Here is a 27,329-nt window from a genome sequence, read left to right as displayed (position 1 = left end):
GTCACTTTTCAGCAGTGCAAATATTCCATGAATTGGGCCCTATGGGTTTGATGTAAAACGCGTTTTCAGTGGGATTTCCCATTGAAAAATGCTTTTGTAAACCAGGCCCTGTTAGGTGGTGTGTTTCCCCTCCGTTTTGATGGATCTTAAACAAATTGCACACCTGGCCTTTACGAAAAATCTAAACAACAGTAGCGTATGTAAATATGTTTTACAGAGATTAATAATGTGTTCCCTTAATTTCCGACCTTCAAGTCCCCTCTAAGAGAACGTGTTGATTTTTTGAACTTGCCTTTGCAATATACAAGTCGTGTGAAAGAAGCTGTATTGAAGGTACTTTTAGCTGCATGGCCTACACTATTCCTTCCACTTACTTATTGGACCTGCTTTACAAAGCGTTTTTCAATGGGATGGCAGCATTGGAAAACTCTTTTATAAATCAGACCCCGTGTCTGTACACAGACATCTCTCTTTCTGACTCAGGTGCCCCCACTTCTTAATTTAAGTATGAGTCTCATCGTTAAACAAATTAACCATCTCATTAACACGTTTTTTTTTTACAATCAAAGAAAATCCCATCATTATAACACGAAATAGAAAAATATCTGGAAATATCTCAAACAAAAATGGAGCAACCGGAGTAAAAAAAAAGGACCAGAGATGCAGGTTGTGCATGGTGTTTTTTTCTCACTATGTATCTATTTGTAACCTGTGCATTTGGTATTATTGATTGGGATTCTTTCTGTTTCCAAACAATTAAACCAAGACTTTACTCTTCAAAGAACGTTTCGCTGATTGCTCCACTCAACCCTATTCCCCCTCCCCATCTTGAGTTCCCCCATCACCTTGTCCCCTTATCTATCCCAGCTCCATTGCTACTCCTGCACCTTTCTTTTAACACTCAGGGAGTATCCCTTAGTTGAGCACTTTGTTGCTTCCCAGCTGGGCTAGTGCTTTATAGATCACATACATAAATAGCTGATAAAAAGAAGTCCATTTGGCTTAGAATTGCTCTCGCACCTGCAGACTGCAGTTTCCCATTCCGGAATTGTGCACTCGTCCTTTTATTCATAGTATAGGTATTGCCGGCTAAAACAGACACTATTCCATGTATTCTTATGTAAATAGGTTCTTATTATCACTATTTGACTTAGTGTAAGTACATTTACATAAAATGTCAATCACTGAGATATTGACGTTGCAGGTGAATAACACGTGTTGCTAATATGACAATTTGCTGCCGCATAATTCAGTACACTTTACTACACAAAGCCCATATGTACTCAAGAGCTAAATAGTAATGTCATTTTTGATGTCAAAAGCAACATTTGCCGGAATACATACATTTGGAAAAAGTTACATATTATTCTCCTGTGGGCCGAGGCAACATCCCATTCCGACTTAAAACCGCACGTTATATTACAGCTATCCGCAAATAAATCGCCCAAAAAATAATGATGTGGATTTTTGTATTCCGAGTGAAAATGATCGCAATTGATCTTTTGCGAGAATAAACAAAACAACGGTGAAGTATTGACTGGCAACGCACACACAGCCTTTTCCGTGTGTAGCAGCACAATTAGCAGTGCTGCGTGCCTTTCACGTTTCCTGTGCAGCATTGTTTTGCAGCGTGTGAAAATATTGCTTGGTTGAATCAGTACAGCACGAATTACATTTTTACCTGCAAATTATAACATTCAATAGAATGGGAATAAATAAAGTTCTTCCCGGAGAACTGGATTTGTGAAATTAATTCGAGCAGTCACGTGTTATTCTCCCTGTGATCGGCCTGCTATGGAAAAGAAATCTGTATTTCACAGCGAACGGATCCAAACACACTTTCTCCATGGGTTTTGTTGCCAAATCTCGCTCTTCGGATTTGACATCGGCCCCCCTGACACACGCCCTCCTTTCTTGCCTGTCCCCTGAAAAATGATTCCACTGGCCTGATTGAATTTTATTCCTTCCTGACCTGGCTCGCTTTCATTGCGCAGGAGACATCAATCATGGCCTAACTCGACGTTTGTTTACTGCGCTGGAAAGGAATGAATGGCGTTATGAACCAGAGGACAATGAAAAGCAGGGGTCCGAAATAACTCGTACACCCGCCATTATGGACTCGAAGAGCCTACCGTGCAGGGCCACAGGGCAACTCTAAACAATGGTCGATATCCCAAAGACACATGTCTATTAAGCCCATTTTAAAAATCTGTAGTGGTTTAAAATCTACTGGTTGCGTTTTATTCATTGTACTTTCCATCATGCTCTGACGTAAATATTTTAGGATTGGATATTTGGGGCGCTGTAAAAGACCATTGCATAAACCATCCGGAATATAGGACATTTTACATTGCAACAGAAACAGAAGATTTGTATGTTTGAAAATCATCTGCAAAATATTAAACATGCTATTCCAAGCAACATTTTGCATTTTGCCCAGGTGCCCTCCGTGGTATTTAGTCCGAGGGAAAAGTAAATGCCACTTTCAGATTTCTGACGCCCAGGGGCCGTTGTCCACAAGCATAACCTTTCTAGCAATCAATAGAAGACCTGGAGGACATCAGCAATTCATTACTGAAAGGCTAGTGGCTACAGGTCTCTACTTGAATTACTAACACAGCTCCCACAATATATCTTCTTGTTCGTGACGGAATATATTCCGTGCTTGCTGTAAAATGCCAAACCCAATGCCACTTTGTCGCTTTCAGTGTGTGAGTGGAGGAGGGATGAGTGTGCGGAGGAGAGGTGGGAGGGGGGGGGCGTGATTGCACGGAGTGTAAGTCGTAAAGATCGCTCGCTCCCCTGCAAGCACCTTGAGAAGCAGCAACCAGGTAACCTGGCCAGTGTAGCCATTCGCACTAGTGTGCAAGGGAGCCCAGTGCTCTGAATCCAGTGTAGTCTCCATAGAGGGATGACGCTGTGTCTCCTCTTGATATTCACCGGTGTGTAGTAGCATGGGCGGAAATGCTTCCAATGAAACATGTAGCAGATCTATCCCCGAGGCACTGATGCCAATAACGGGGAACATGTATGCTCTTGCATAGCCGCTCAAAACATATACATGCATTTGAGATACAACCCAGGCCATTACAAGTTTTCTGAGACTGATTTACAAAAGTGTTTTACAATGATGCAATCCCGTTGAAAAACGATTTGTACGCCAAGGCCAAGATTTTAAAATATGTTTAAATTGTTACGTGTAAATGAGTATTTATCACGGCTGAATTGCGAATTCATAAACCTGAATCCTACGCTGTTCACGCATATGGACATGGAAAATACAAAAATATAGATTTATTTAGGATCCAGGACATTTTTTTAATTCATTGTTTCAATTATCACGTGAGTGGTAAGTGAAAGACACAAACCGTTAATCCCCACAAACACGTGTCATGTGCCTTCAACATTTCATATTGCAAACAACTAAAAAGGGGACATTGCAGAATGAAAATGTCTGGTTGTAGAAAAGACATGGCAGTTTTTTTACGACAGCATTCTTCACAGGGCTCCTGAATTTCAGGTACATTACTTTAATGTGCAAACAAGAGCTGTTGCAAGTTACTCAATTACATAATAGGTCTGACCTTATGTATTGTTAAAGGAGGTAAAAAAATAACTAATAACTAGTGTGCTTATGAGCACATTCTTCGAACAGAATCCATATATGAGCTCTGGTGGCAGATGTTACTTTAATGAAGACAAAGGTCTTGATATGGGCTTGAATTACAAATCGTTTTGAATGCGACTTTCCCATTCAAAACGCGTTTGTAAACCAGACCCAATGGCACTCATGTTTTACCCGCCGGAGGATGAGATGCTTCAGTGCAAGCTCGGGTTGTAACGCTATTCATTTAGGGTTGCACAACATCTCTGCGGTGAATGCATTAACACAGTGAGCTACTTTCTTGGCCTGCTACTCGTTAATCAGATTTAGATTGACCATGTGTATAACAGGGAGTCAAAAAAGAAAACGGTGGACGGCCCATACTTCAAACAGATTATATTCTCCGAATGCAACAAAGCTTGCCAAAAAAAGTGGATGATGGACATTCCTTTGTAATTATCGGTGACCAAATATCACAGCCCAACTTTATTTGTATTCTATTGAATTTATGAACACACTTTCTAGGTGAATCATAGAAAACCTGTGTTTTTGGCTGATAATGCATTAGCGATGTCATGCAGACAAGTGGAATTCTACATGCGTCTTCCCGTGGCTATCCTCTGCGCCGGGCACTGTTTGGTTATGATTAGCTATGGTACTTGGCTGTTTGCTTTTCTCATTTCTCTCATGGCGCAACCTCCACTTGATGAAGGAAGACGAGTGGCCAGAGACCTGCTGCTCTTACTTAAAATGTCATGCCCTAAAGCGAAGCCGTTATCCCAGATTAGCGGAATGGACTCCTCCAGCTTCGAGCCATACTGGTTTCATATCCACAAATTCGTTTTTAATGTTATTATTTGCGTTTCCTTTTAGAAAAGCGGTGCATTTTGTAACTGTGTAGGAAAACCAAATAACAGGATAGAGTTTCAAAAATGATCCAAATGATGGGCCTAATGAGATCTCCATTACGTTCGATGGAGTGTGGCATTCTTTGTCTTTGCAAATACTTGAGAATTCATACACAATTCATAGCCAACGTGTTTGTGAATTCATATGTATGTCCGATAAACGTTCACTGTAATGCCAATTAAGGTATATGCATTTTAAATGTGCAGTAACGTGACACCTAAATAAAGATACATGTTGCAGGAGTGATTAATACATTATAACGGAGAACAGAATAGGATTATAATCACTGCAATGATAACCCGGTACTTCAGCATTAATCTATCAATTGCAAAAACAAGCTTCTACGCACCGAGGCACTTGTTGGGCAAACCAACAATGTGGATCATTTTTCTCTGCACAGAATTGGTTCAGGTGACGTCTGCCCAAGAATAACTACAGTCAAACTGGATTATCTCTCGACAAAAGTCCAGAGGAAGCTAGGGACGTTAAAATATAGCGTGTACACGTATGTCCCTAAACGAAAACAGAGTGCGTGTCCCATCTACGGAGGTAGAAAGCAAAACGCCAACGGAATGCAGGAGATGGGGGTGACCTTTCACCTGCTGCTCTGTTCGTCGCGACTCACGTGTCTCTTCAAAACACAGGCAGCAGCTGGGGGGTAAACGGGCAGTAAACGCAGCGGGCGTGGGTCTAAACGGCATGCATGCCCAGGCCGAGAGTGATGGAAATGATGACCCCAAGGGGAGTCCAACATCATGGGCCGGATATGTTTTAAGGGCGTTTTTAACTCTTTTTAAATCAGGCCCTTGAAGTCTCCTGCACTCTGCATTGTGCAACGTGCAGTGGCAGTGTTGGGAGGGTGCGTAGGCTGCCTCGGGGGCAGAGTGACTGGGCACCGAGGTAGTTGGCTTTCATTGCATCTCGCGAGCTGTCATTCGACTCCCTTTCCCGATATTCCACCAATGCTGCCGCCTGGTTCTGGGGCTATATGCCTGAAGCGGGTAACCTACAGAGAGTTTGAAAGGCCAGTCCGATCCAGTTTACACTATCGTAACATAGCTGTGCCGGTCCCCACCATCCGCACACCTCTTCACAAGAAGCGGCCGTATGGGAACAGCTTTCAAGTTCAAATTAAGAAGGATGAAAATCGCTAACGATTAAATTCATAGCACAAATTATTGCATGAATTTCGAGGCACAAGTGATAGTAACTCTATCATTTGCATTAAATACTTATATTTGAAATGTTTTAAAAATGGGAAAATACACTGTAATGTGGGCAATGGCGCATCTTAACTTTCTTACCAATTCAATTGCTGTACATTACCTTATGTTATAAATACTGTTGATATCTCCAAGTCCTATGGGAAGCTTCGTGTGATGACCTTGCTAGAAGCACGTTTTTTGATAGCTATCTTCCAATTTAAACTTAAATATACGGGGCCTGATTTACAACAATGTTTTCAATAGGACTTTCGTATGTTAAAACATTTTTGTAAATCAGGCCCACTGTTTGATAAAATAAGTTTGATAAGGCAAGGCGCTAGGGAAAAATGATACCAAACATAATGCAGAGATAAGAGTATACTTTTGTTTGTAGCTATCGTTTTGGGCTGTATTCACCATGTGTGCATTGTTTAAAATGACCAAAGGCCACATATTTCCAATGACAACAAACGAGACAAGCAATGCCCAGTGTTTAAAATCCTTCCTCTTCCCTTTTAGGGGGTTTCGAGGGAAGCTACGAGTTCAGGAGTCACATCGGGTTCGAATTAGTTTCTCGTGCCTGGGATCCGCCATTCACGTGGATCGAATTTCGACAACAAGCGAGAACAATTACTGCTAAGTGTTGTCTTTAGATAAGTAGGCAGATAGAGCACCCGTAATCTTGAAAGTTAACCGAGGCCTTAAACATCCATAATCAAATAATCACCTTTCAAAGTCTGTTTGACAATGCAGATCATTGAGAGGTAATGGATAGGCCCGGACTTCCTCTAGATATGTTGTCACACGGGAGTGGTGTCTCGGATTCCCGCACTGCACATTCGGTGCACAAAGAAGGTAATAGCTCTGAGCAAAAATGCACATATCTTACACGAGCGCCCCCTCAGCAATCTTTAGGAGGACATAGAGCGCGAGTAAAGCTGGAGACCCAATAGGGTCTTTGCAGCAAGCCGAGATGAGCAGCATGGGCGAGTCTGTACTTATTTGCTAACACATTATCTGCTCCAAAGCATGAGCTCAAGACCAGAACAACACACGGACACCAAATGCGAAGCATTGAAAATGCGCCTTGGTTTATAAGTCACGCAAGGAACACTAATTGGTTCATGAAAGTATATACTCTACAAAAATGCACACTGGTTATGTTCGCCTCGGATGCATATGACGGCCGTGGCTGTTGTACACACGCGCCTTTACGTTTTCAATTCAAGAGAAATCTCTTTATATTGCCTCCCTTATCTTGGCTTGTTTAAAACTCAGTTGTGATTGAAATCAACAGACCCCCAGCCCCACCCCCCACCCCCAGGAGATAGAGGGAATAAACGTGATCAGAGAAAAGAACACCATTTTCGATTAGAAAAAGTTGCCAATGCGAACTGTCACTCTTGACGTATGTTGTGTGAAAAAAGAAGGCGTGGGTATTATTCAAATTGAATGGTAATTTATTAATAAACAAACAATGCAATACCTTCGGAATATTTCCAACAAAAATGATAAATCGATAGATTCAGGATAAATACAGTTCCCTTTTTTTTTATAAACCAATAGGTCTGCGTGTTCGGCAACAGAACGTCAGGTTGGAAACACTTTCTGGCGTTTGGTCCGTAACATCCGAGTACATTAAAAATAAATTACTATATTGCAATTTACACTTTTACACAAGTCCATCGCACGATTGCCCCTTGTATTTCTATTCGAAATAACACTTCAGAATACGGCGTTTTCAAAAGCATGAAGAAACTTACGTGTTATTTGGAGTTAACACTGTCCTTTTTTTGTTTTCTTGTTTTTTACAAACCAAGACATGCTTGGGGTCCCTGTGCATATCATCTACCAACTGTTTTCAGGGCTCTTTGGTAAGAAGATATTCTCAATAAAAGATAAAAGTTCGTCATGGCCCTGTTTGTGATATTGAGAAGAGGGTTCAAAATTTGCTGCAGTCATAGACAAAGGCCCCCGAGGTGCGATAGAGAGACTGGCTGGAAGGAAAGGACATCTGACAGCTGCTATTTCCGTTCACCGGCGAGTTGTTGAGTCCAATTCGCTGCGATTCGAACATCTCCCGCACGGAGTGGAAGTTCTGCTGCTGCCCAGGGTAGCCGGTGGCCCCGGCCAAGTGGCTAAGGTCCCCGGCCTGGTTCAGGTACCAGGAGGCCAGGCGCCCTTGGTGCGGGTGGTGGCCCTCTTGGCCCGAGCCCAGGCTCCCGTGGTTGGAGGCAGTTGTGGTGGTCGTGATGGAGTAATCTGGGAGGTTGTCTTCCACTGTGGTGGTGGCCAAGTGGCCCGTCCGGTCCCCAGAGTACAGGCTCATAGTTTGCATGTTGCAATGGTAGGTCCCGGCGCTGGGGTTGGCGTTCTGGCTGCATGGCGAGCTGTAGAGGGAGCCTTGGCCTGGCGAGTAGTTGAGGGACAAGGAAGGGGTGATGCCTGTCCTGGTAGAGGCGATGAGGCCGGCGCCCAGCTCGCCCCCTCCACCTTGCGGGGACCCCCTCAGGGAGGTCATGATATTGTCCACGCTGAAGCCCTGGCTGTGGTGCTGCTGCTGGTGGTGCTGCTGATGGGGGTCACCCGCCTCCAAGTTGATGGATCTGCCCGACGGGCTTCCACTAGACAGGCTGCTGCTGCTGTCCGGGCTCTCGATCTTGGGCACTGGGTGCAGGGCTGGCGAGGCCGACTGGGGCGGCGAGGCAGTGCCGTTCTCAGTCTTGATGTCCTGGATGCGCAGCGGCTGCGCAGCGCCCATCTCCTGGCCCACTGTCCCCGAGGCGCTGTGGGCCGACTGCTGCTCCTTCAGCAGCGGCCGCTCCTTCTCGTCCTTGCCCGGGGGCGGCTGCTCTTTGGCAGCGGCATCCTTCTTCTTGAAGCGTCGCCTCCTCCGCAGGAAGCTGCCATTCTCGAACATGTTGTAGGAGTCCGGGTCCAGAGTCCAGTAGCTGCCCTTGCCGGGCTTCTTGTCGTCACGGGGCACCTTTACGAAGCACTCGTTAAGCGAGAGGTTGTGTCGAATGGAGTTCTGCCAGCCCTGCTTGTTGTCGCGGTAGAAGGGGAAGCGCTCCATGATGAACTGGTAGATGCCATTGAGGGTGATTTTCTTGTCTGGCGCGTTCTGTATGGCCATGGTGATGAGCGCTATGTAAGAGTAGGGCGGCTTCACCATGTCTTTGGGCTGCATGGGTGGCGGCGGAGCCCCTCCATAGGGTCCGTAGCCGCGACTGCCAGGGTACTGCTCATGCTGCGAGTACATGCTCATGGTGGCCGGCATGCCCGTGTAGCCCACGGCCGCCGCCGCCCGGTAGTAGCTCTGGTCGCCGCCCAGGTAGGGCACCACCCCCAGGGTGCTCGGGCTGGACACGGAGTAGCGCGCCTGCATGGTCGCGGCCAGTTGAGTGGCGGGACTGTCAGTTTCTCCCTGGGCTTCTGCCCCCCCCTCTTCAGAGCAGCCTCCCCCTCCCAGCGGGGAGAGAGTAGAGGGGATCGCAGCCTCCTAGCGACCCCTCTCCCGAGGCAGCAGGGGGAAAGTCCAGGGCGCCCGGCCCCGCCGCCCAGGCACAGCTCCCAGTTCGCAAGGCAGGGCCCGCAACTTTGGCCCCAAACTTCTGCTGTCTCCGCGCGGTTTTTCTGTGCGATTTTTCCTTCCCTCTTCGGCGCGTCTCTTCCACCCGAAGTGTTAGTCCAAGTGTGCCGAGTGGGAAGAGGAGGGCGTGCTGAGGGAATGAGCAGGGCGGGCAGTGTCTCTGCACTAACCCCTGTGCATGTGTCAGTGTGTCTGTGCCAGCCTTCCACAGGCGCTGTCTGCTCGGGGATGCATCGGCGAAGAGAGGGATGAGGGCAAAAAAACGGCTGAACTTTTGAGCATCCGTCACCAAGGCTTAGGACTTTATTACGCGACTCCCCGGGCCGGGCGGACCACGCCCACCTCTCCGCCAAGGACCAATGAGAGCTCGAGCTGGGCTGAGAGTTGGAGAGCAGGAGAGGGAACTGGAGCAGCTGACCACACACGCTCCTGCTCTCCCCTCGCCGCACACCGAGCCAACATGTGTGTCTGTGTGTATCAGCCCCCACCCACCTCCCGTAACACTACCTGCGTCCTCCTCCCTCCGTCTGTGTTGCAGTCCTCGTTTGCTTCGCTCATCGCGAACGAGCAATCAATTGCTGGGCGTTAGCTGAGCACCGGTGGCACCCACTGGCATGTCTGCCAAGGCAAAATCATTCGCAGGCATGTACGAAAGGCTGCCAAATTGATATCATTGCTAGGGTGGGCCTGAAGCCTTGACACCCAATTCATGGAATTTTCGGCACGGTTCAAACTGACTTTGCATTGCTGAAAAGTGTCTTTGCACTGCCGACACAACCCCTGATTCATGGAACTGTGCAAACTGTATTGTTGCGGGGCAAAGTCATTTTTGCAATACAAAATGAAATTTGCACTGACTTTGCACTGCAAAAATACACTTTGCACAGTTCCATGAATTGGGGTTTGTATTGGCAGTGAAAATCACTTCAGCAGTGTAACCTCACTTGGAACCATGCAAACAATTTCATGACCGATGTGTTTCTGCTAACTTTCACCCAGCCATGTTCACTTGTAGAAAGGATGTGTGTTTTTTTTCATCCCGCGTAAAAAGATGTACATGTTTAGACACAAACGCGGTTCGGGCTGTGCTTATAGTATAACATAGACATTACCCCTGTTCATGTAAAGCCGGACAGTCCCCCTCTGCCCCTCCAGGCTTTTGTCAAGGTATGTCCTACAGCCGGACAGCACCCCCCCCCCTCCCTCCAGGCTTTTGTCAAGGTATGCCCTACAGAAAGAAACTCGGGCGAGGGACATTATCGCTGTGTACTTTATATAAAGCGCTTATCTTTTCGTATGAGCTACTGACTGATAAAGCTCCTCCGTATACTCACTGACATATGAATGTTCCGTACACTCAGACATATGGATGCGTCCTAACACTCTCTCTCAAGAATTGGACGCTATGCAATTTCCAACATTTCGCGTCATCATTGTGATTTTACACCAAGCAGGCCCAGCACAGCACGCCATGCACCAAAAAAGCACGATGAACCATGGGTACAAAGGTGGGCTGGTTGTGGAAATACGCTGGCATCTCCAAAATCTGCACATGAGAGCTACAGCCACACAAGTAGCGCCGCGATAGAGATAGTCTGCCAGATATGCGCCACTGTGCGTGTCTGTCACTCGCCGTGTGATTGTTCCTAAAACTGCGTTTTGTTGACTAAAGTCAGTAACATGCGCATCTCCTCACCCGCACTTTCTATCGCATCCTGGTTTCTGAATGGCCTTAACATTCCATACTACCCCATACTAAGTGCGGCCCATCGCGATGCTTCTGCCAGGCTCCTGTACTGGGAGCCAAGACCCCACGTTCCGAGGAAGTACACGTTTTCAGATGCTATGTGACCGGACAGTCTGCTAAGGTGTTTAGCATCCCAGGCTATCATGAACATCACTCTAGAAAGAGCGGCCTTTGTCGCCGCTAAACCAGGTGGTTTTAATTACAGCAACACCGACATGCAGACCTACGTGTTAGCTATCTCTTCCCACATGATGCAGACAAAGAAATAGACCGACAAGTGCACATGCACAAACATAAACAAACAGGCAAGGCTGAATGCCAACGCCGTGCTTTCTCCCCACGGCAAGGGAGGAGCTGTCCCAGTCACCAGCCCACCTTTTCACAACAAATCCTGAATCCCCAAACATGCGGGCGGGAGGGGGCGGGGGCGCCAGTGGAGGGTGCCAGAACCCACCCTCTTCACACCGCTGCGATAATGTAGAAACACACACCATGCCTGCTCGGCGTTTCCTCCTTTTGGTCTCGGGCAGCTGGCGGACCAAACGTGCCTGTGTGAAGGAGCGGCGTTTTCTCACGGGTAACCGAGCTCCTCGCTCTGACGCACCAGTGTCTTGGGGGACCACCTGCATGCATTGGGCAGCGGCTCAAGGTTTGCCCCACACATGCAGGGATCCCCGGATTGGTTCTATCATTTTGCCTTCCCAAAAAATCCGCACTCCAAACCATCTACGCACCCCACCGCTACCCCCATTCTGCTGCCTGCTGCAGTAACTACTCTTTACTTTTCAGCAACTCTTTGAAAAACGGAGTAAAACATACTGCCAGTTGACTATGCCCCAGGCCATAGTCTGAAGTAGATTCATTTTCGATTATAATTCGCAGAATGGTTTGCCTCCGAATATGAAGCACGCCATACATGTAATCTGCTGCTCCACAAAGACACCTAATATATCACTGTTTGAACTGGGCATTGTTATTTGCACGCCGTCTTATGTTGTAGTGAGGGATATTCGAGGAGTGAGAAAGCAAACAAGAATTGGGAAAAATAATAAGGAGTGGCTAAAAAAATAAGGCTATCCTCGTCTAAAAGGTTGTCACGAAAGTGTAAAAATGCCCCAATTGGACAAAACATTAACATCTTCCATGTTTGGAATTCCTGGCGATCCCATGAAATAGTCATGCGATGGATGCAGCGTGCAGCAGGGACATTGGGTCCACAGGTCGTGGAATGCCCTCTGAAGCGAAGGTCAATGTTGCCGCCGCCGCATAAAAAGTGCCATTATTTGAGGACGGAAAGGTCTATTTTGGTTGCGCCTCATTGTTCCTGGGAAATGTTTCCTGTATGTTGAAAGGCAAAAGGGACAGAGAGTTAAAGGAACAGACGTTCACACTTCACTTCAAACACGCCTGTTTTTAGTTTTTGTGGGTGTGAGTGTGTCCTTGAAATCGGACAGCTCATTAAGCTTAATTAGGGGTAATTTGGCTAAAGTGCCAGCCTCTGAAAGGGTGTTTTTTTTCGCAATTTGCTTTCTCTTGGAAATGAGTAAAGAGAGCCATTTGGTCCCATTGCCCCACAACCTTCACTCAGACCCGTTAAGCAATCGGGCGGCTCTTGGAAACAGCCTGGATTTTGGAATGCGGAGGTGAATCCAGGCGAGGGGGGGGGGGGAGGCAATGTGGGCTTTATTTAAACATCTCTCACGGCAAATTCAAGCATACCTCTCCATTTGAAACGGTATGCATAGGAAGAGGGACGCGAAACATGAATGTGCGTGATGTTCTTCTGCTCGAGTTTATTGTGCTAATTCAAAAACATTCTTGAAGTAACCTCTCACCCCCACACTTTCGTTTCGGGGAGGTCTTCAAATCCTTAACCCTGTTTATCCACCTGCTACGATATTGTCCACAAGAATGGAATCACAGTAACATATTCGCCCGCTAAATGTAAACCGTTGCATTTTGCCATCTGCGAATATTTGTTGATGCTGACTTCTCCAGAGTGCGCCTGCTTATTGTAAAAAGTTTCCAGGATAAAACGCAAAAAAATCGTTAAAAAAATCGGGTAACGTATTTATCCAAATACACTTTGACATCTTTGTATCTGCTAATCGCAGGAAACAATGGACTCGTCTCTTGATTTTGTTTCTCGTCTTCGTTAAAATGTACTTGGACCACAGGGAGAACCGGTATAGATTTTCATAAAAAAGCATAAAAACAAATATACTTTTCACTGCCGTTTTTCTGTCCATCTGCGCACGCCGCTATTTAAAGGACTTGACCTGCGTTTGCTACGGTTAAAGACAGACTGAAAAAAATCATGATGCAACATACCAATCAGGGTGAAAATATCCTTTTTTGTTTATTTGAATAAATGCTGCGATGTTTGTATCTTATATATGTTCTTGCCTGGCCAGGAGAGAGAGTACTTCCCTTGAATGCTGTATTTACCAGCCGGTGTTTCTCCTGGGAGGGCGCTGAAGGCAGCCTTTGTTACACTCCGGGGCAGCCCGGCGAATTACCCGTCAAGGGGAGCTGTTTTTCCCCCGATGCAGCGCAGCTGAACCCGACCCTGGACGGCCTCCAATGAAAGCACGCCGTGTTTTCCCTTCAAGACTCCGATTCGAAAGCTCCCACCTGAGCGCCTTTGGGGGGAGGACTTGTCGTGTTCTAATTGTTCCTCTTTCTCTGCTGTGCAAGGAGCCCGACCCGCAGGTATAGGTCTGTAAACGCGCAGACCGTTGCGGCCGATGGGAGCGGGACACGCTGCCAGATCGGCAGCACCAATGTATGAATGAATAAAGGAACACATTATTCTACAGCTGTAGATCTGCCGCGGGCAACGCGTGAAGTAGCTAATTTCGATTCCGAAAGTACGTGCGGTGGGATCAAGGGGTGGAAAGGGTGTCAGGTTGGCGATCTGATGTGTACATGGCTGATGGGTCCATCGACTGATGTGATAGAAGGACATAAATTCCGATAAGCAGGACAATAGGACACACACAGGTCACTTGATTTCAATATAGACGGGTGCACATATAGGCAGGTAATTAACTCCCAGCATGACATCTCTTTTAGTAGATGCGCACACAGAGTGGTACTTTGGAAAGTGGTCAAGAAAGATAATTGACTGGAATGTCATTCTGCAATGGAACGCAGCTCTTTTTTGTCCGGTTATCCATCTCCTTCCACACGATCGCCTAAATATAGTACATAAAGTAAAATAGATCAGGCAAGCCAAAGCAGCATCATCATTTTCACATAAAAAGTTATTACCACCCTGTCCAATGAGGATGCTCGGAACGCGGTCTCTATTCTATGGTACGGGCCCGCGTTGCGGGCAGCCTCGCTGCCAGTCCCCTTTCCGCTCCCCCTCACCTTAGCACCTGTGTAGTTTTCTAGGAGGGAGTCCTAGAAACATTATTCTCTCAGCCCCGGGCTGTCGACACAAGTCACACGTTTGTTTTTCCCCTGCGCTTCCCAAGTCTGGCCGTCTGTCCTAACCCCATAACATTCCCGTCGTGCTAATGTCTCATTCGGCACGGGAGGCGGTGGGGAAGTGCGCTAAGTTAATGCACCCCGTGATCATGGGATGCATTTCTGTTGTTTCCACCTGTAGGCGAGGGACCACTTTGTAATACACTTTGTTTAGTTGGTCTGACAGCCTTGAAGAAGATGGACATTTGAACAAATCAAGGGCGGCAGCCATACGATCACAACGTGAGTGCAGATTTAATATTTTTGATCCATGTAGTCGCTCATGCACATATATGACTAGAAGGCATGTCGAAAATACTGGCAGGTGCGGCGACGCTCATCTGAATTGTGCAAGGAACGTGAACTTTCCAATGCTATATAGCGAACGAATGGTGTGAAGAAAAGAGAGCAAAGCTGTTGTCGCATTTACAGTGGGCAGTGCCCAACCCCCCCCAAAACAAAACAAAAAACAATAGAAATTGAACGGAGAGGTCACCGTTAGTTTGCTACCGATTAAAAATGTTCACCAAGGAGGTAAAGCCGAGCTTTCCCGCCTTTCTTTCCCCCGCGACACAAACGGCGTGGATGCAAGCCCGTGTTACAAACAGGCCCCTGTTGTAAGGTCACAGGCACCTCGGGTGACGCAACACAACTTCTAGTTTTGCTGCCGATACAAAAGCGTTATTGTTCACCTGGCAAGCTACGACTGTGCAATTTTCTTGCCCGTGGAACCGGGCTGTGTGTTTTTGTGAATTCGCAAGTTCAGATGCATCGTATTAACATATTGATAGAAAATACACGTGCGAAAGCAAACTATTACCGTGACGCCTCCGATGATTGCCTTATTTCTCAGTTTTGGAACACAATGGCACATATGACGTATGCACCATCGCGCCTCATGCTTCTATCACAGTTATTCGCACAGATCAGTACTCGGATTGTCTCCATTACTCAAGGGAGACACTGTTGAATCTCAGATGGGACATCCAACTTACTGAATGCATGCGATGTTTCGCTGTCCACTGGTATCCACTCAAGTAAATATAGTACATCTATAGTATAGCATATGTGTGTATGAGTGTGCATATACTTTCGTACCAGTCTCACTCTTTTCTCTCTGCCTCTAGCTTTCTCTGTGTGACCCCCTCTCTCTATCCCGCCTTTTCGCTACCCTTCTTTGCATGTCATCTCCATTTCCTTCTTTCTCACTTCCCCTCTCTGTCTCTCTTCTCAGCCAGGATACCCCCTTTCCACCCTTTCTCCCTTTCGCTACACAGTGTTTCCGCCTCTGCCCCTCTCTTTCCTCTGCCATCTTTGTTCCCTATCTCTTTCTCCCTCTCCCATTCTCTCTCCCTTGCAGGTAAAAGGCATTTGTCTCAATAAATAGCGCTATTTTCAAATACAGCGCTAGCAATAGGTGACAATAGTGCATTGTCCGAGGACAGCCAGCATATCAAGGATAGCCAAACCGACTAGGACATCCAACCGCCCCATTCTTTACCTCTCTCTACTCTGTGCACATTCCTGTGTTTAAATGTAAACATCTGCCAGCCCCGCTGGCCAATCCATGCTGGCTCTCATCCTCGCCTCCCTTGCCATCACTTCGCCTGCCTCAATTATTTTCATTAATCGTGAATCCCATGACCAAGCAGCACTTTGTTTAAAGTTAATATTGACATGCCAGGGATACCCTCATATGAGGTTTTCAACTAAGTCAAACAGTTATCACAGGGTTAAACTGCCAACACCCCCCACTATCTCGGTGCCGATTCTTCTTATCAGGGTGTGCAGAGAGAACAAGTAGCAGATGCAGCCAGAGGAGCACGCTGCACATTTAATCGTGTGTTCATTTGAGCTGCCTTAGTAGATTCATAGGCCAGTTAGAATAGCCATTACACATATGCAGACAGAGAAAACTGACACAAGCACATATGTCAAACCAAGCTCTAGTGGCCCCATCATTTGCGGTATTTGTACATTTTTCATTGTGTGAAGCCTTAACATTTTAGTTCACCCCCATTCATCAAAAACAGTAGGTATGGGGGAGCCAGAAAATCCGTGGGTAGGCGTCAGCCCCAGGATCTGGTTTGGCACTGATAGATAAATATGAGCTGAGCCAGCAAAATACCCATAACTGGCCTCTCACAAACCCGAAAAAAAACATAACTCACATCCTGTCTCAGCGACCCCCCATCTCTGCAGTACAAGGTCGATATGTGGCATCTTGCATTCTTATCTACAAGGACATAAAACCCATGGCCTCCTGCCCCACCATGCCACAAAAACACAAGACCCAGACATGGCCTCCCGCCTCCTCAACTCCCTGAACACAACATTCAACCTGACACCCTCACGACAAAAAACCCATAGCTGTCGTCCTACTTCGCAACCTCCCACAACAGCAAACATATACCAGGCATTGTGTGCCTCTATCCTGCATTACACAAAACCTCCAAATGACATCCCAATTTAAGCAGATATGACACTGTAATGGTTTATTGAGAGGCCACTCCAACACAGGGAGTTCCTTCCCTCCCCGAGCTAAGTGTCACACAATACACAGTTAATGTCAATTCTTTTATTAAGCCTTAACTCCAATTCATTGAATACCCCTTAGATCCCTGCCCATGAGCTACCAATAAGCCAAGAACCAGGCTGGTGTACAGGAAATATATTTATATTTATTTGAATTAGATGTTAAAAACAATCACACTAAAATGTCAAACACGACTTTATCTGTGGCACAACACAATCAACTTATCTCAACGTAAATAAATCATACAGGTGGCTTGAAAAAACACAAATCACAATTCTTTACTTTCTTCAAATTTCACTTGAAGAAATAATTAAACTGACCAATAAATAAAAACAATTATGTATGCAATGCTGTGCAATTTCAATTTTCCTACACGCTTAAAAGGCTAGCAGTTTTGTGTACAGATTTGGACAAATACATATGGCAATTATTCTTTCAACCACACTTTTGCTTTATAATAAACACAGGGTGATTTAGCAGTTTATTTTTCAGACCCCCCCTTACTTTGGTCTGTTTTGGGAAAGTCAGGCAAAAAAATTTGAATGATTTGGGTATTTTGTACTTGAGATCCCCCTTTGCTTAAAGGCCTGTGTTGGGGAAGGTGGATAGCAAAAATTGGGATGAATGGAGAATTTTGGATTTCCGAACCCACTCCACTTAAAGGCCTGTGTTGGGGAAGCTGGATCCATGGGATTATCCAATAAAATTACAGTCTATAGTTTTCAGCGCACACCGGGAATGGACATTGTTAATTTTTAATTTTAACATAAATCACCCTGTGGTATCCTGTCAAAGGGAATTACTCAAATTAATATTGTTTTAGTTAAATAGGCGAAGGATCTACACAGTTTTGCTCCCTCCTCCCCCAACCACTATAAATGGAAAGGATTTACAGCCATCAGATCTCTCCACCTTTTGGGTGCAAAGGGTTCAATTCTACTTACATAGAAAACCTCTGTTTAAAGTTCAGGAAAATGAGCTGCATGTCAGGACCATCTGGAAGGACAGGGGAAGGGTCTGGTCACTCCACTCTCAAAGATGGTCCCCAACTCCACACCATAGAGTTCAGTCAGCTTTTTTAGGCCTCCCTAGCAATAGACAGATCCACCCAGATGCAATCTCCTTTGATGATTCCTTGCGGCTGTCAGATGGTATGTTTCAGCAGCTGTCACCTTCCTCATAGTGCATCCACTTTATACAGCAGTGATAACACCAGCAAGTTTAGAATCTTGGCGAGTACCCTGCAAGAGTTCTCACAAATAGGATTGGCCAGTTACCCTTCTCTCTCCTTCCAAATCCATCCCTTTTCTAAGGATTGGAGTAGGAGTCTGGAGCAGCCATATGGCAGCTTCCATTTGCAATCCCTATTTTGTCTAATTTTTGGCCAAAATATTTATGTGTCAAAAATGTTGTGTTTTACTAGTAACTGCCATAATATATGTATTTTCCGATTCAACTTATCAGGGGGAATTTAATAAAATAACAGCTCGGTCCGGACCATTTTGAACGGATGTTTCACAATTTTCCGTCGTTTTTACAAAAAGCATAATCGTTAGGAACATGCAATTTTTTCCTCATATTCCTAATTTTACCCTCTAACAGTATGCCAAATCTCACAATCGTGACATGTTAAAAGCATCCATTAACCCACTTTAGGTGGCCACTACAGTTCCCCCGAGTCGCAAGTTGGATGAATTTTATATCATCAAGATCGCCTGGAAATTATCTAAGAAATGAAACATACATGTAATTAGTGCAACTTGTGGTTGCTGAGTAAAAAGACTGAAGTTATAATAGTCCTTTTTAAATAAAAGCAAATATTTAGGTTAATTGAAATAGGAGCTCTGCTTCCGCCAAGCCATTTGCCATTTGCCACTCTGGGCCAGCCTGTGACCAGAGCTTTTTATTAGTCTCTTTGAAGTTGGTTGCCTGAAGTTGGTTGCATCTCATAAATACCTGGGATGCACCGGCTAGTACCATTTGTCCATCCCCGAGCTGGGCTTTCAGAGACAGCAAGTCTGGGAGACACTTGGTTTTCGACACCCTTAGCAGGGCACACTTTATTGCAGTTGTAAATAGCTGGGGGGGGATGTAAAAGCCAGGCTTGCAGTGTGGGAGTTCTTTGTGAAGCTTGCCCACCAACAAACCAAAATGGTCACCCTTGGGCCTAAATGAAATCTTCATGCATCCCATGGAACACAGTTTTTCTTTTCCCTTGTTGCAGGCATTTTGAATGTGAAGCATAATATACATTACATCTTGTTTACTTGTACCATGTCTTTTCCCTGACATTTCTATGTTGCAGGGGAACATTTTTCTCTTGTCGTGCTTTAAACTGCAAACACCCATGCAAAACCATTTTGGTGTCAGTGTTTAAAAATCCTTTTTTTTTTATGGGAAAGGGACCTTTAAATTTCCTCTGCCTTTGTGAATTAAAATGTTGATTTTCCTTTGGTAATGACAGGTAGGCCTTTTTCACCTGGCCCTTCCTTGTGTTACTTGCAGAAACCCCACAGTCTGCCTTAAAAGGCCAATTTTCGGTGTGAACATTTTTTTATAAATGCTGGCAGGCTCTGCTGTTTTGGGGCCTTTGATTAAACCCTAAATGTTCCCCACCCCCGTGTACTTCCATAACTCTTTGGTGGGGAAGAGCAGGGCAGAGTGGGGTTTCATCCGACGTCCCCTTTTCTTTTGCTTTTTCTTGTATTTTTTGTGTGTGGATCCTGTTAACTTCCTTCTTTAGGGAGTGGGCCCTCCTGCCTTCCCTTACATCTTTGGGTTGGGATGTGTGGCACAGCATCCCCTTTCTTTGTTCTTTTTGAGGCCCCAAGTGGGGAACCTCTTGCCTGCAGGCTGGAAGTTAAGGAGGTTAGTTGTCTAGCAATAGAAAGAAAAAGAGGTTCAGTACTTTTTACACACCACATTTTCCCAGAAGATGGACATTCCATTAGAGAGAAAATATTTACATAGACATAGACATCAATTTCAACACTTACATTTGAAAGTGGATACCATTACATAAAATTAGACACAATATTTGAGAACATCACTTCAACATGTCTTGTTTTTACATTTTCAAAGGATATTAATTAAAATACTCATCTGTTATAATTCTCCATCTGGGGTTTTCAATCCTCGGCTGGTTCCTCTGCTCGACTTTCATTTGGCTCCTCAATCAGTCGGAAAGCATCTCTGGGATGACAGTTTTTCAACTGATTGATGTGGGCCAATTTTTCTTCAGTTCTGTTCTCATTTTGGGATGCAGATCTTGTAGGCAACATGTGATATTTTATCTACAATCTCAAAGGCACCATGCCAAGATGGGATAAACGTGCACTCCTTGGCCTGACTCCTTTGAAAACTGTACAGGTAAACCTTTTCCCCTACTTTATACTCTTTCTTGGTGGTCTGTAGATCATGATAGGTTTTCATTCCTTCAGCTGACTTTTCTAAATTGTGCTGAGCATAAGCAAAAGCATGCTGGATGTGTTTCCTTAAATTTTCAATGAACTCACGAGTAGTGGATGCATTTATCGGGGCCTGGTCCTGAGTTCTGTAGAGTAGATGCTGAGGTTCATTTTGTCCAGTCATGAGCTTAAATGGAGATATCTTTGTTGCAGAAGATGGTGTAAGCTTAATAACCATCAGAACAAGCAGTAATCAGATGTATCAACTGGATCCAGAGTCTGCCACAAACCTCTTTAAGATCCTCACAATTGTTTTGTTGTATCTCTCTGCCCACCTGCTTGAGGCCAGCTGGTAAGCAATGTTGAGTTTTCTTTTTTACCCCTAGAACTTCTGACATCTTTTTCCATCACCTCAATGGTAAAATGGCTTCCCCTGTCCGACTCAAACCTTTGCAGACAAGAGAAGATATGGTTTATCATTAGTGCAGCAGCTGTCTCTGCCTTACAATTCTGGGCTGGAAGACACTCTACCCATATTGTGATCAAGCATGTCACAGTCAACATGTACTTGTTTTCTCTAGAGGAGCGGATCACTGGCCTGAGGAAATCGACTTGCAAATCTGACCAAGGCAGTGTCATTCCACTTTTTGTAGGGGAGCTCTGTGTGTGAGTGAACTGGGTTGAAATTGAGCATACACAAGACACCCCTTTAGTTAAGTGTTGAGGTCCTGGTCCATGTGTGGGCAGTAGGCAACCTCGCACAGGATTGCTAATGTCATTAAACGTTCGTCTTCGAGACAGTTTTCTTGAGCACAATCATGCAAGTCTGCCAACCATTGTGCTAGGGAACTCTTCTTGTTTTGGCCAATCTGACCACCACAAGTCAGAATCCAGGAAGTAACTCTGGAATTACTAACATTCACCACCCTAATTCTGTCACTTTGGAGATATTTCTAGGGTTGGTGAGGAGTCTCGACAATGATGTGCTCCCCCTGGATGAATGGGCAGTAACTTTTCAATACCCATACTGTTGCCAGGAGTGCCTTCTTGCAGTCATTGAATTATTCCTTCACAAAGGACAAAGTCCTGTTCACATACGAGATGACTTTGTTGACCTTGTTGTGCTATTGATACAACACCGCTGTTAGGCAAGCATCTGGGAACCCCGTCTCCAAGAAGAACATCTTGTTCTTTATCGGATAAGTTAAACAAGGAGCCTGGGAAAGTCTTCTTTTCCATTGCTTAACTGCCTCAGGTTGTTCGGACCCCACTCCCACTTGGCTTTGGCCTTTAATAAATGGACCACAGGTTGAGTGAGTTTCACAAATACTGGTGCCATCACGGGGTCCATGGGTATGGTGGTTGAATGTATATCTGTGCTGTGCATCCACGGTCATGTGAGTCCACTGAAAAGATATCTTGGAATTCTGGGAATACCTGCTTTAGCTTCTGTCTTTGCTCCTCAGTCTCACAGGCATCAGCAAGAGTCATCCTTTCCTCGACCGTCTGCTTGAAACATGGAAAAACTTCGGGCATGGCAATTTCAGCAGTATCCTCCAGTTGGGTGGAGAGATCTCTTTTGATTGGTGTTGACCTGGACACGGGATTCGAGGAAGTGGTCCTTGACTCTGAACACTACCTCCTGCCTCCTAATGTCACAGGTCACTTCTTCCACCCCATAGCTGCAGGAAGAGTACGCCATGAAATTCCCCCCATGCCTAGTAAAAACCTTTTCGAGTGGATTGTGTCCTCCAAGGTATTCCTCATCTTAGATGTATTCCATCCAGCTTTGCTGCTCTTCGGAAATTTTTCGGCAGTGTGCCGTGCGTCGACATCGTCGAGTCGATGGACCCTGGAAGGCCTCCGTCGAGGGAGACGTCATCGGGTGTATAAGTAGCACGCGTGGCGCCCGTTGGCCTCAGTTCCGTTTTTCCGCAGTATACGTTGCTTCAAAGATTCGGCGCGCCTCGAGTTCTGTGAAGAATAATAAATAAATGAATATGTCATCATCATCGACGCCGACCACGACCCCGAGATCGGGTTTCAAAAAGTGCAAGTCGTGCGGTTCAAAAATGTCGATCACAGACCCGCACCGAGAGTGTTTGTGGTGCCTCGGAGAAGGCCACGACATTGAGGCTTGTACGAAGTGTCAGGCGATGACGGGAAAGGCGTTGCGAGAAAGGAAAGGAAAACTACAGGTAGGTCGCAAGCCCGACCGTAAAGCCTCTAGCGTCGAGTCGAGGTCCCGTGAGGAGAAATCTCCTCGATGCGAAAGTCATCGGTCCAGGTCCCGAAGCGATTCCCATCGCTCGTCGTCTTTGACGAAAAAGTCGAAGAAACGACGCCACAGGTCTCCCTCCACATCGTCCTCAGACGAGTCCCCAAAAAGGATGGAAATCCCCACAAAACATTTGTCTTCTGAAGAGTGGGAAGCATCTGGGTCAAAATGATGGAGGTGTTTGAGAAAGCGAAGCCTCGGTCTGCGCCTTCTTCGGAAGCCGGCCGGGAGCGTCATCGCTCTGACACTCGCACGCCCTCGAGCCCGGGTGATCGAAAAAGGAAGGCTAGAGAACCTTCCAGGACACCGAGCGAAAAGGACTGCTCGAGTCGAGTCGACCGCTCGAGGTCACCGACGCCGTCGGAGACCCGACGCACCTCGAAGGGCAAATCTTCAAAGAGCGCCTCAACGCCCTCGAAGCAAACTCCATCGACAACCACTGCCATCTACGCCCCTATCACATCAACCCGAAAGCCCTCAGCTACAGCCAAGCCAGGCCAGCCAGAAAAGGGAAAGATAGGGTTACAAGACCTGTAATACGCTCAGAGCCCTGTAATACACCTCTCCCTCCTCCTCTTCCAGAGAAGGTTTTCAAGCCCCTACCTAGGAAGGAGTTTTTCAAGTCCCTGAAATCAATTTTTGAGGAACAGGAAAGATCTGATGAGGAGAATGTACCTTTTGGGTTAGAATGTGGCACCCCAAATGTCCCAGAATGCTTGATTTCAGAAGAAAGCAGAATGAAGGACTTGGTGGAATCATTACACAACGCAAGTGGCATTGACACATCTCCTGAAAATGACTTTGGCAGACCAGAACCAGGAGAGCATGCCAGTCCATCATACCATCAGTTAATGACGAAGGTAGTAGATTACTTAGGATGGGCTAGACCATCAGCCCAATTCATCCAGGATGATTTGACAGATATATTGGACCATGGTCCTACCGAAGACCCAGCACTACCCTTTCATGTAGCCCTGCAAAATAGGGTGGCCAAGAAATGAGAAACTCCGGATTCTATTCCTCCGGTAAATAAATCCCTCACCTCAAAATACCGCACTGCCAGTAGCGACACCGGCTATCTGTCCAAACATCTGAGTCCTGAGAGTCTGGTCATACAGGCAGCCACAGCTTCTAACAAACTTGCATACCCTTCTATCCCTCCAGACAGGGACGATAAGCGCGTGGATGGCTGGGCACGGAAGGTATTTTCAGCTGGGAGTATGGCTTTAAAATCTGCCAACTCCACATGTGCCTTGGCAAAGTTTTCGTACACTCTGTGGGAGTGCATTGCAATGGCGGTGGAGCACATACCAGAAGGGGACAAAAGGGAAGGGTTCCTAGCCATCGTTAGAGATGGAAAGGAAGCCATGCAGGAATCCCTTTAATCTGGATTGGACACTGCAGATAGTGTAAGCAGGTCCATGTGCACTAGCATGGTAATGCGCAGATTTGCGTGGTTACGGAAGTCGGGTTTCACACCGGACGTACAGAACTGCCTTCTGAACATGCCTTTTGACGGGTCTCACCTTTTTGGCAGCAAGGCTGACGAGAGCCTTGAGAGGTTGCAGACCTCAAAAGCATCTGCCAAATCTTTAGGGGCTGCTATTAGGCAACCTCAGCCTTTTTGTGCGCCAGGACAATCGTGGAGGGGACGATCCTATCGTTACTACTCCTCATATGAAAAGGCGAGAGGAATGGCCAGTCAAAGGGGCCAGAGAAAGGCCACTCGCGGTGGACGAGCAAAACGTGCAAAGCCAGCTCCAGATGCAGCCTCTTTGCCATCAGCGGGTGCAACAACCGCCACAAAACCACTTTGAGGACTTGCATCACAAAACACCTGTAGGAGGCAGGCTGTCACAGCATCTGCAAGAATGGCGAGCCATTACTTCAGATGTTTGGGCTCTAGAAATAATAGCCCAAGGTTACTGCCTTCCTTTTCTAACGCAACCTCAAAGCAATCCACCAGGGAGACACCCTTTGAAGTTTTCAGACCCGCTCCTAGAGCAGGAAGTTCTGACCCTGCTGGAGAAAGGTGCTATAGAACCATTACCTGCAGCGGAGAGGAACAAGGGATGGTACTCCCTGTATTTTTTGATCCCCAAAAAGGACGGAGGACTAAGACCCTTAAGAAACTTGAACAAGTTCCTCAGGAAGGACAAGTTCAAGATGGTTACCCTTTCTCAGATCCTTCGGACCCTTCAACTTCAGGACTGGTTGGTGTCATTGGACCTCCAGGATGCTTATTTTCATGTGCCGATTCATCTCAAGCACAGAAAATACCTGAGGTTCGTAGTTGGTGACTCACACTATCAGTTTCGAGTCCTGCCATTCGGATTGACCTCCTCCCCGAGGGTCTTCACCAAGTTAATAGTAGTGGTGTCAGCGCACATCAGGAGAGGGGGGATTCATGTCTACCCCTACCTGGACGATTGGTTGATCAGGACACGTTCTGCCAAACAAGCACTGGATCATCTGAAAGTCACCTGCCACTTCCTCCACAGACTGGGCTTCTCCCTAAATTTCAAGAAGTCGCAAATGACACCTTCCCAACAGCTTCAGTACATAGGAGCTGTATTAGACACATCCCTGGGAAAGAGCTCGCCTCCCAAGTTGATGGCTCAAGACATTCTTCAGATGGTTTCGAAATTCCAAAATGCCCAAAATCTCCAGGCTTACGACTTCTTAAGGTTGCTCGGCCTCATGGCATCCTGCATCTTCCTGTTGCCAGAGGCACGTTTGAGGATGAGATCCTTTCAATGGGCTCTAAAGACTCAGTGGTCCCAGTTCTCAAGTCAAGATCTTCTCCAGATTCCGAACAAGATTCGACAAGATCTTGTATGGTGGACTTGTACAGAGAACATCCTAAAAGGAGAAACATTTTGGCAACCATGGCCGGAGATCACAGTAGTGACGGGCGCCTCACTCATGGGGTAGGGAGATCATGCCAACGATCTGACAATCAGCAGTCATTGGTCTCCATCGGAGTCCAAACTACACATCAACCTTTTAGAGCTGAGAGCAATCAGACTAGCGCTGAAAGCTTTCCTGCCATCTGTCAGGGGAAAGAATGTCCTGATAATGACGGACAACACAATGGCCATGCATTATCTAAAAAAAAGAGGAGGTGTAGGGTCACTACCTCTGTGCAGAGAGGCAATGCAGCTCTGGTATTGGGCAATTCAGGAGGGAATCTCTTTAACGGCAGTTCATCTAGCCGTGGAGGAGAATATGACGGCAGATGCTCTGAGCAGGCAGAGCACGGTGTCCCACGAATGGGAACTGGCTCAGGAAGTCATTCAAGAGATCTTCGCCCTTTGGGGAACCCCTCCAGTAGACCTATTTGTGACCAAAATCAACTGGAAATGCGAAAGGTATTGCTCAAGGGAATTTCCTCCGAGAGGAGCCCTGGGAGACGCGTTGTGGTGGAATGGAATTTCCCAACTATTTTACGCGTTCCCCCCGATTCCCGTCATTCCTCAGGTCATCAGGAGACTGAGGTGGTTTGGGAATTGCATGATCCTAATTGCCCCGGATTGGGCCAGGAGAACGTGGTACTCGGACCTTCTAGACATGTCCATCTGTCCCCTAGTACGACTTCCTCAGAGAGAGGACCTTCTCTCACAAATGGAGGGTCAGGTTCTCCATCCAGAGGTTAAAACTCTCAACCTTCATGCTTGGTATCTGAAAGGCTGAGATACAAGGATTGGGACCTTCCAGATGACGTTGTGGAGGTGTTGCTTTCGGCAAGAAGGCCAGCAACAAAATCTCTATACCGTTGTCATTGGAGGAAGTTTTGCAACTGGTGCTCTATCCCGGAAGTACTGTCCTTCCTCTTGTCCCTAGTGCATAGAGGTCTAAATGTTGGTACCATTAAAGGTTATCTTGCAGCACTTTCCATCTTCAAGCGCTCGTCGGAAGAATGCTCCTATTTCAAAATTCCTTTGGTAGTGCAATTCTTAAAGGGACTAACTAATGTGTTTCCTTCTTACCCATTCAAGTGCCAATTTAGGATCTCAATCTGGTACTAAAATTCTTAATGTGTGCTCCTTTTGAGCCTTTGAAAACTTGTCCATTAAGATTACTGACATGGAAAACTGCTTTCCTAGTTGCTTTAACATCTGCAAGAAGAGTGAGCGAATTGCAGGCACTGTCTTCTGGGCCACCCTATACTGTGTTCCATCAGGACAGAGTTGTGTTGAGGGTTAAACCCTAATTTTTACCCAAAGTAGTATCTGATTTTCATTTAAGTCAGAAAATTGTTTTACCCACATTCTATCCTCCACCCCATCCTACTAAGGAGGAGGAAAGATTACACAGGTTGGATCCAAAAAGAGCTTTAAGCTTTTACATCTGTAGGTTTTCCAAGCTTAGAGTGGACAACCAACTGTTTATCGGTTACACCGGAAGGAACCTGGGTCAATCGGTGACAAAACAGACAATATCACGCTGGATTGTGCTTTGCATTTCAGAATGCTACAGATTAGCACAAAAAGACCCACCAGAAGGGTTAAGGGCTCATTCCACCAGAGGCATCGCCTCTTCGACAGCCCTTCAAAGAGGTGTTCCAATAAGGTCCA

General features: G+C 46.2%; 1 protein-coding gene and 1 long non-coding RNA gene across 2 annotated transcripts in view; one reads left to right on the top strand and one right to left on the bottom strand.

Moving 5' to 3' along the window:
* Positions 1-27,329, top strand: part of LOC138481393 (uncharacterized) — a 51,101-nt gene that overhangs the window by 4,868 nt on the left and 18,904 nt on the right. The gene's annotated exons all lie outside the window — the stretch shown is intronic.
* FOXC1 (forkhead box C1) lies at positions 7,156-9,596 on the bottom strand. The gene has a single exon (XM_069613523.1). The coding sequence runs from the start codon at positions 9,104-9,106 to the stop codon at positions 7,661-7,663; it is 1,446 nt and encodes a 481-aa protein (XP_069469624.1). The 5' UTR covers positions 9,107-9,596; the 3' UTR covers positions 7,156-7,660.

Source organism: Ambystoma mexicanum, chromosome 5p (genome assembly GCF_040938575.1).
Source record: "Ambystoma mexicanum isolate Mex_15411 chromosome 5p, UKY_AmexF1_1, whole genome shotgun sequence".
Classification (NCBI taxonomy): Eukaryota; Metazoa; Chordata; class Amphibia; order Caudata; family Ambystomatidae; genus Ambystoma; species Ambystoma mexicanum.
The sequence above is the reverse complement of the archived record's forward strand: the minus strand, read 5'-3'. Positions and strand labels throughout refer to the sequence as shown.

Coding starts and splice junctions, on each gene's coding strand:
- FOXC1 (XM_069613523.1), bottom strand. CDS start 9,106: ATGCAGGCGCGCTACTCCGTGTCCAGCCCGAGCACCCTGGGGGTGGTG.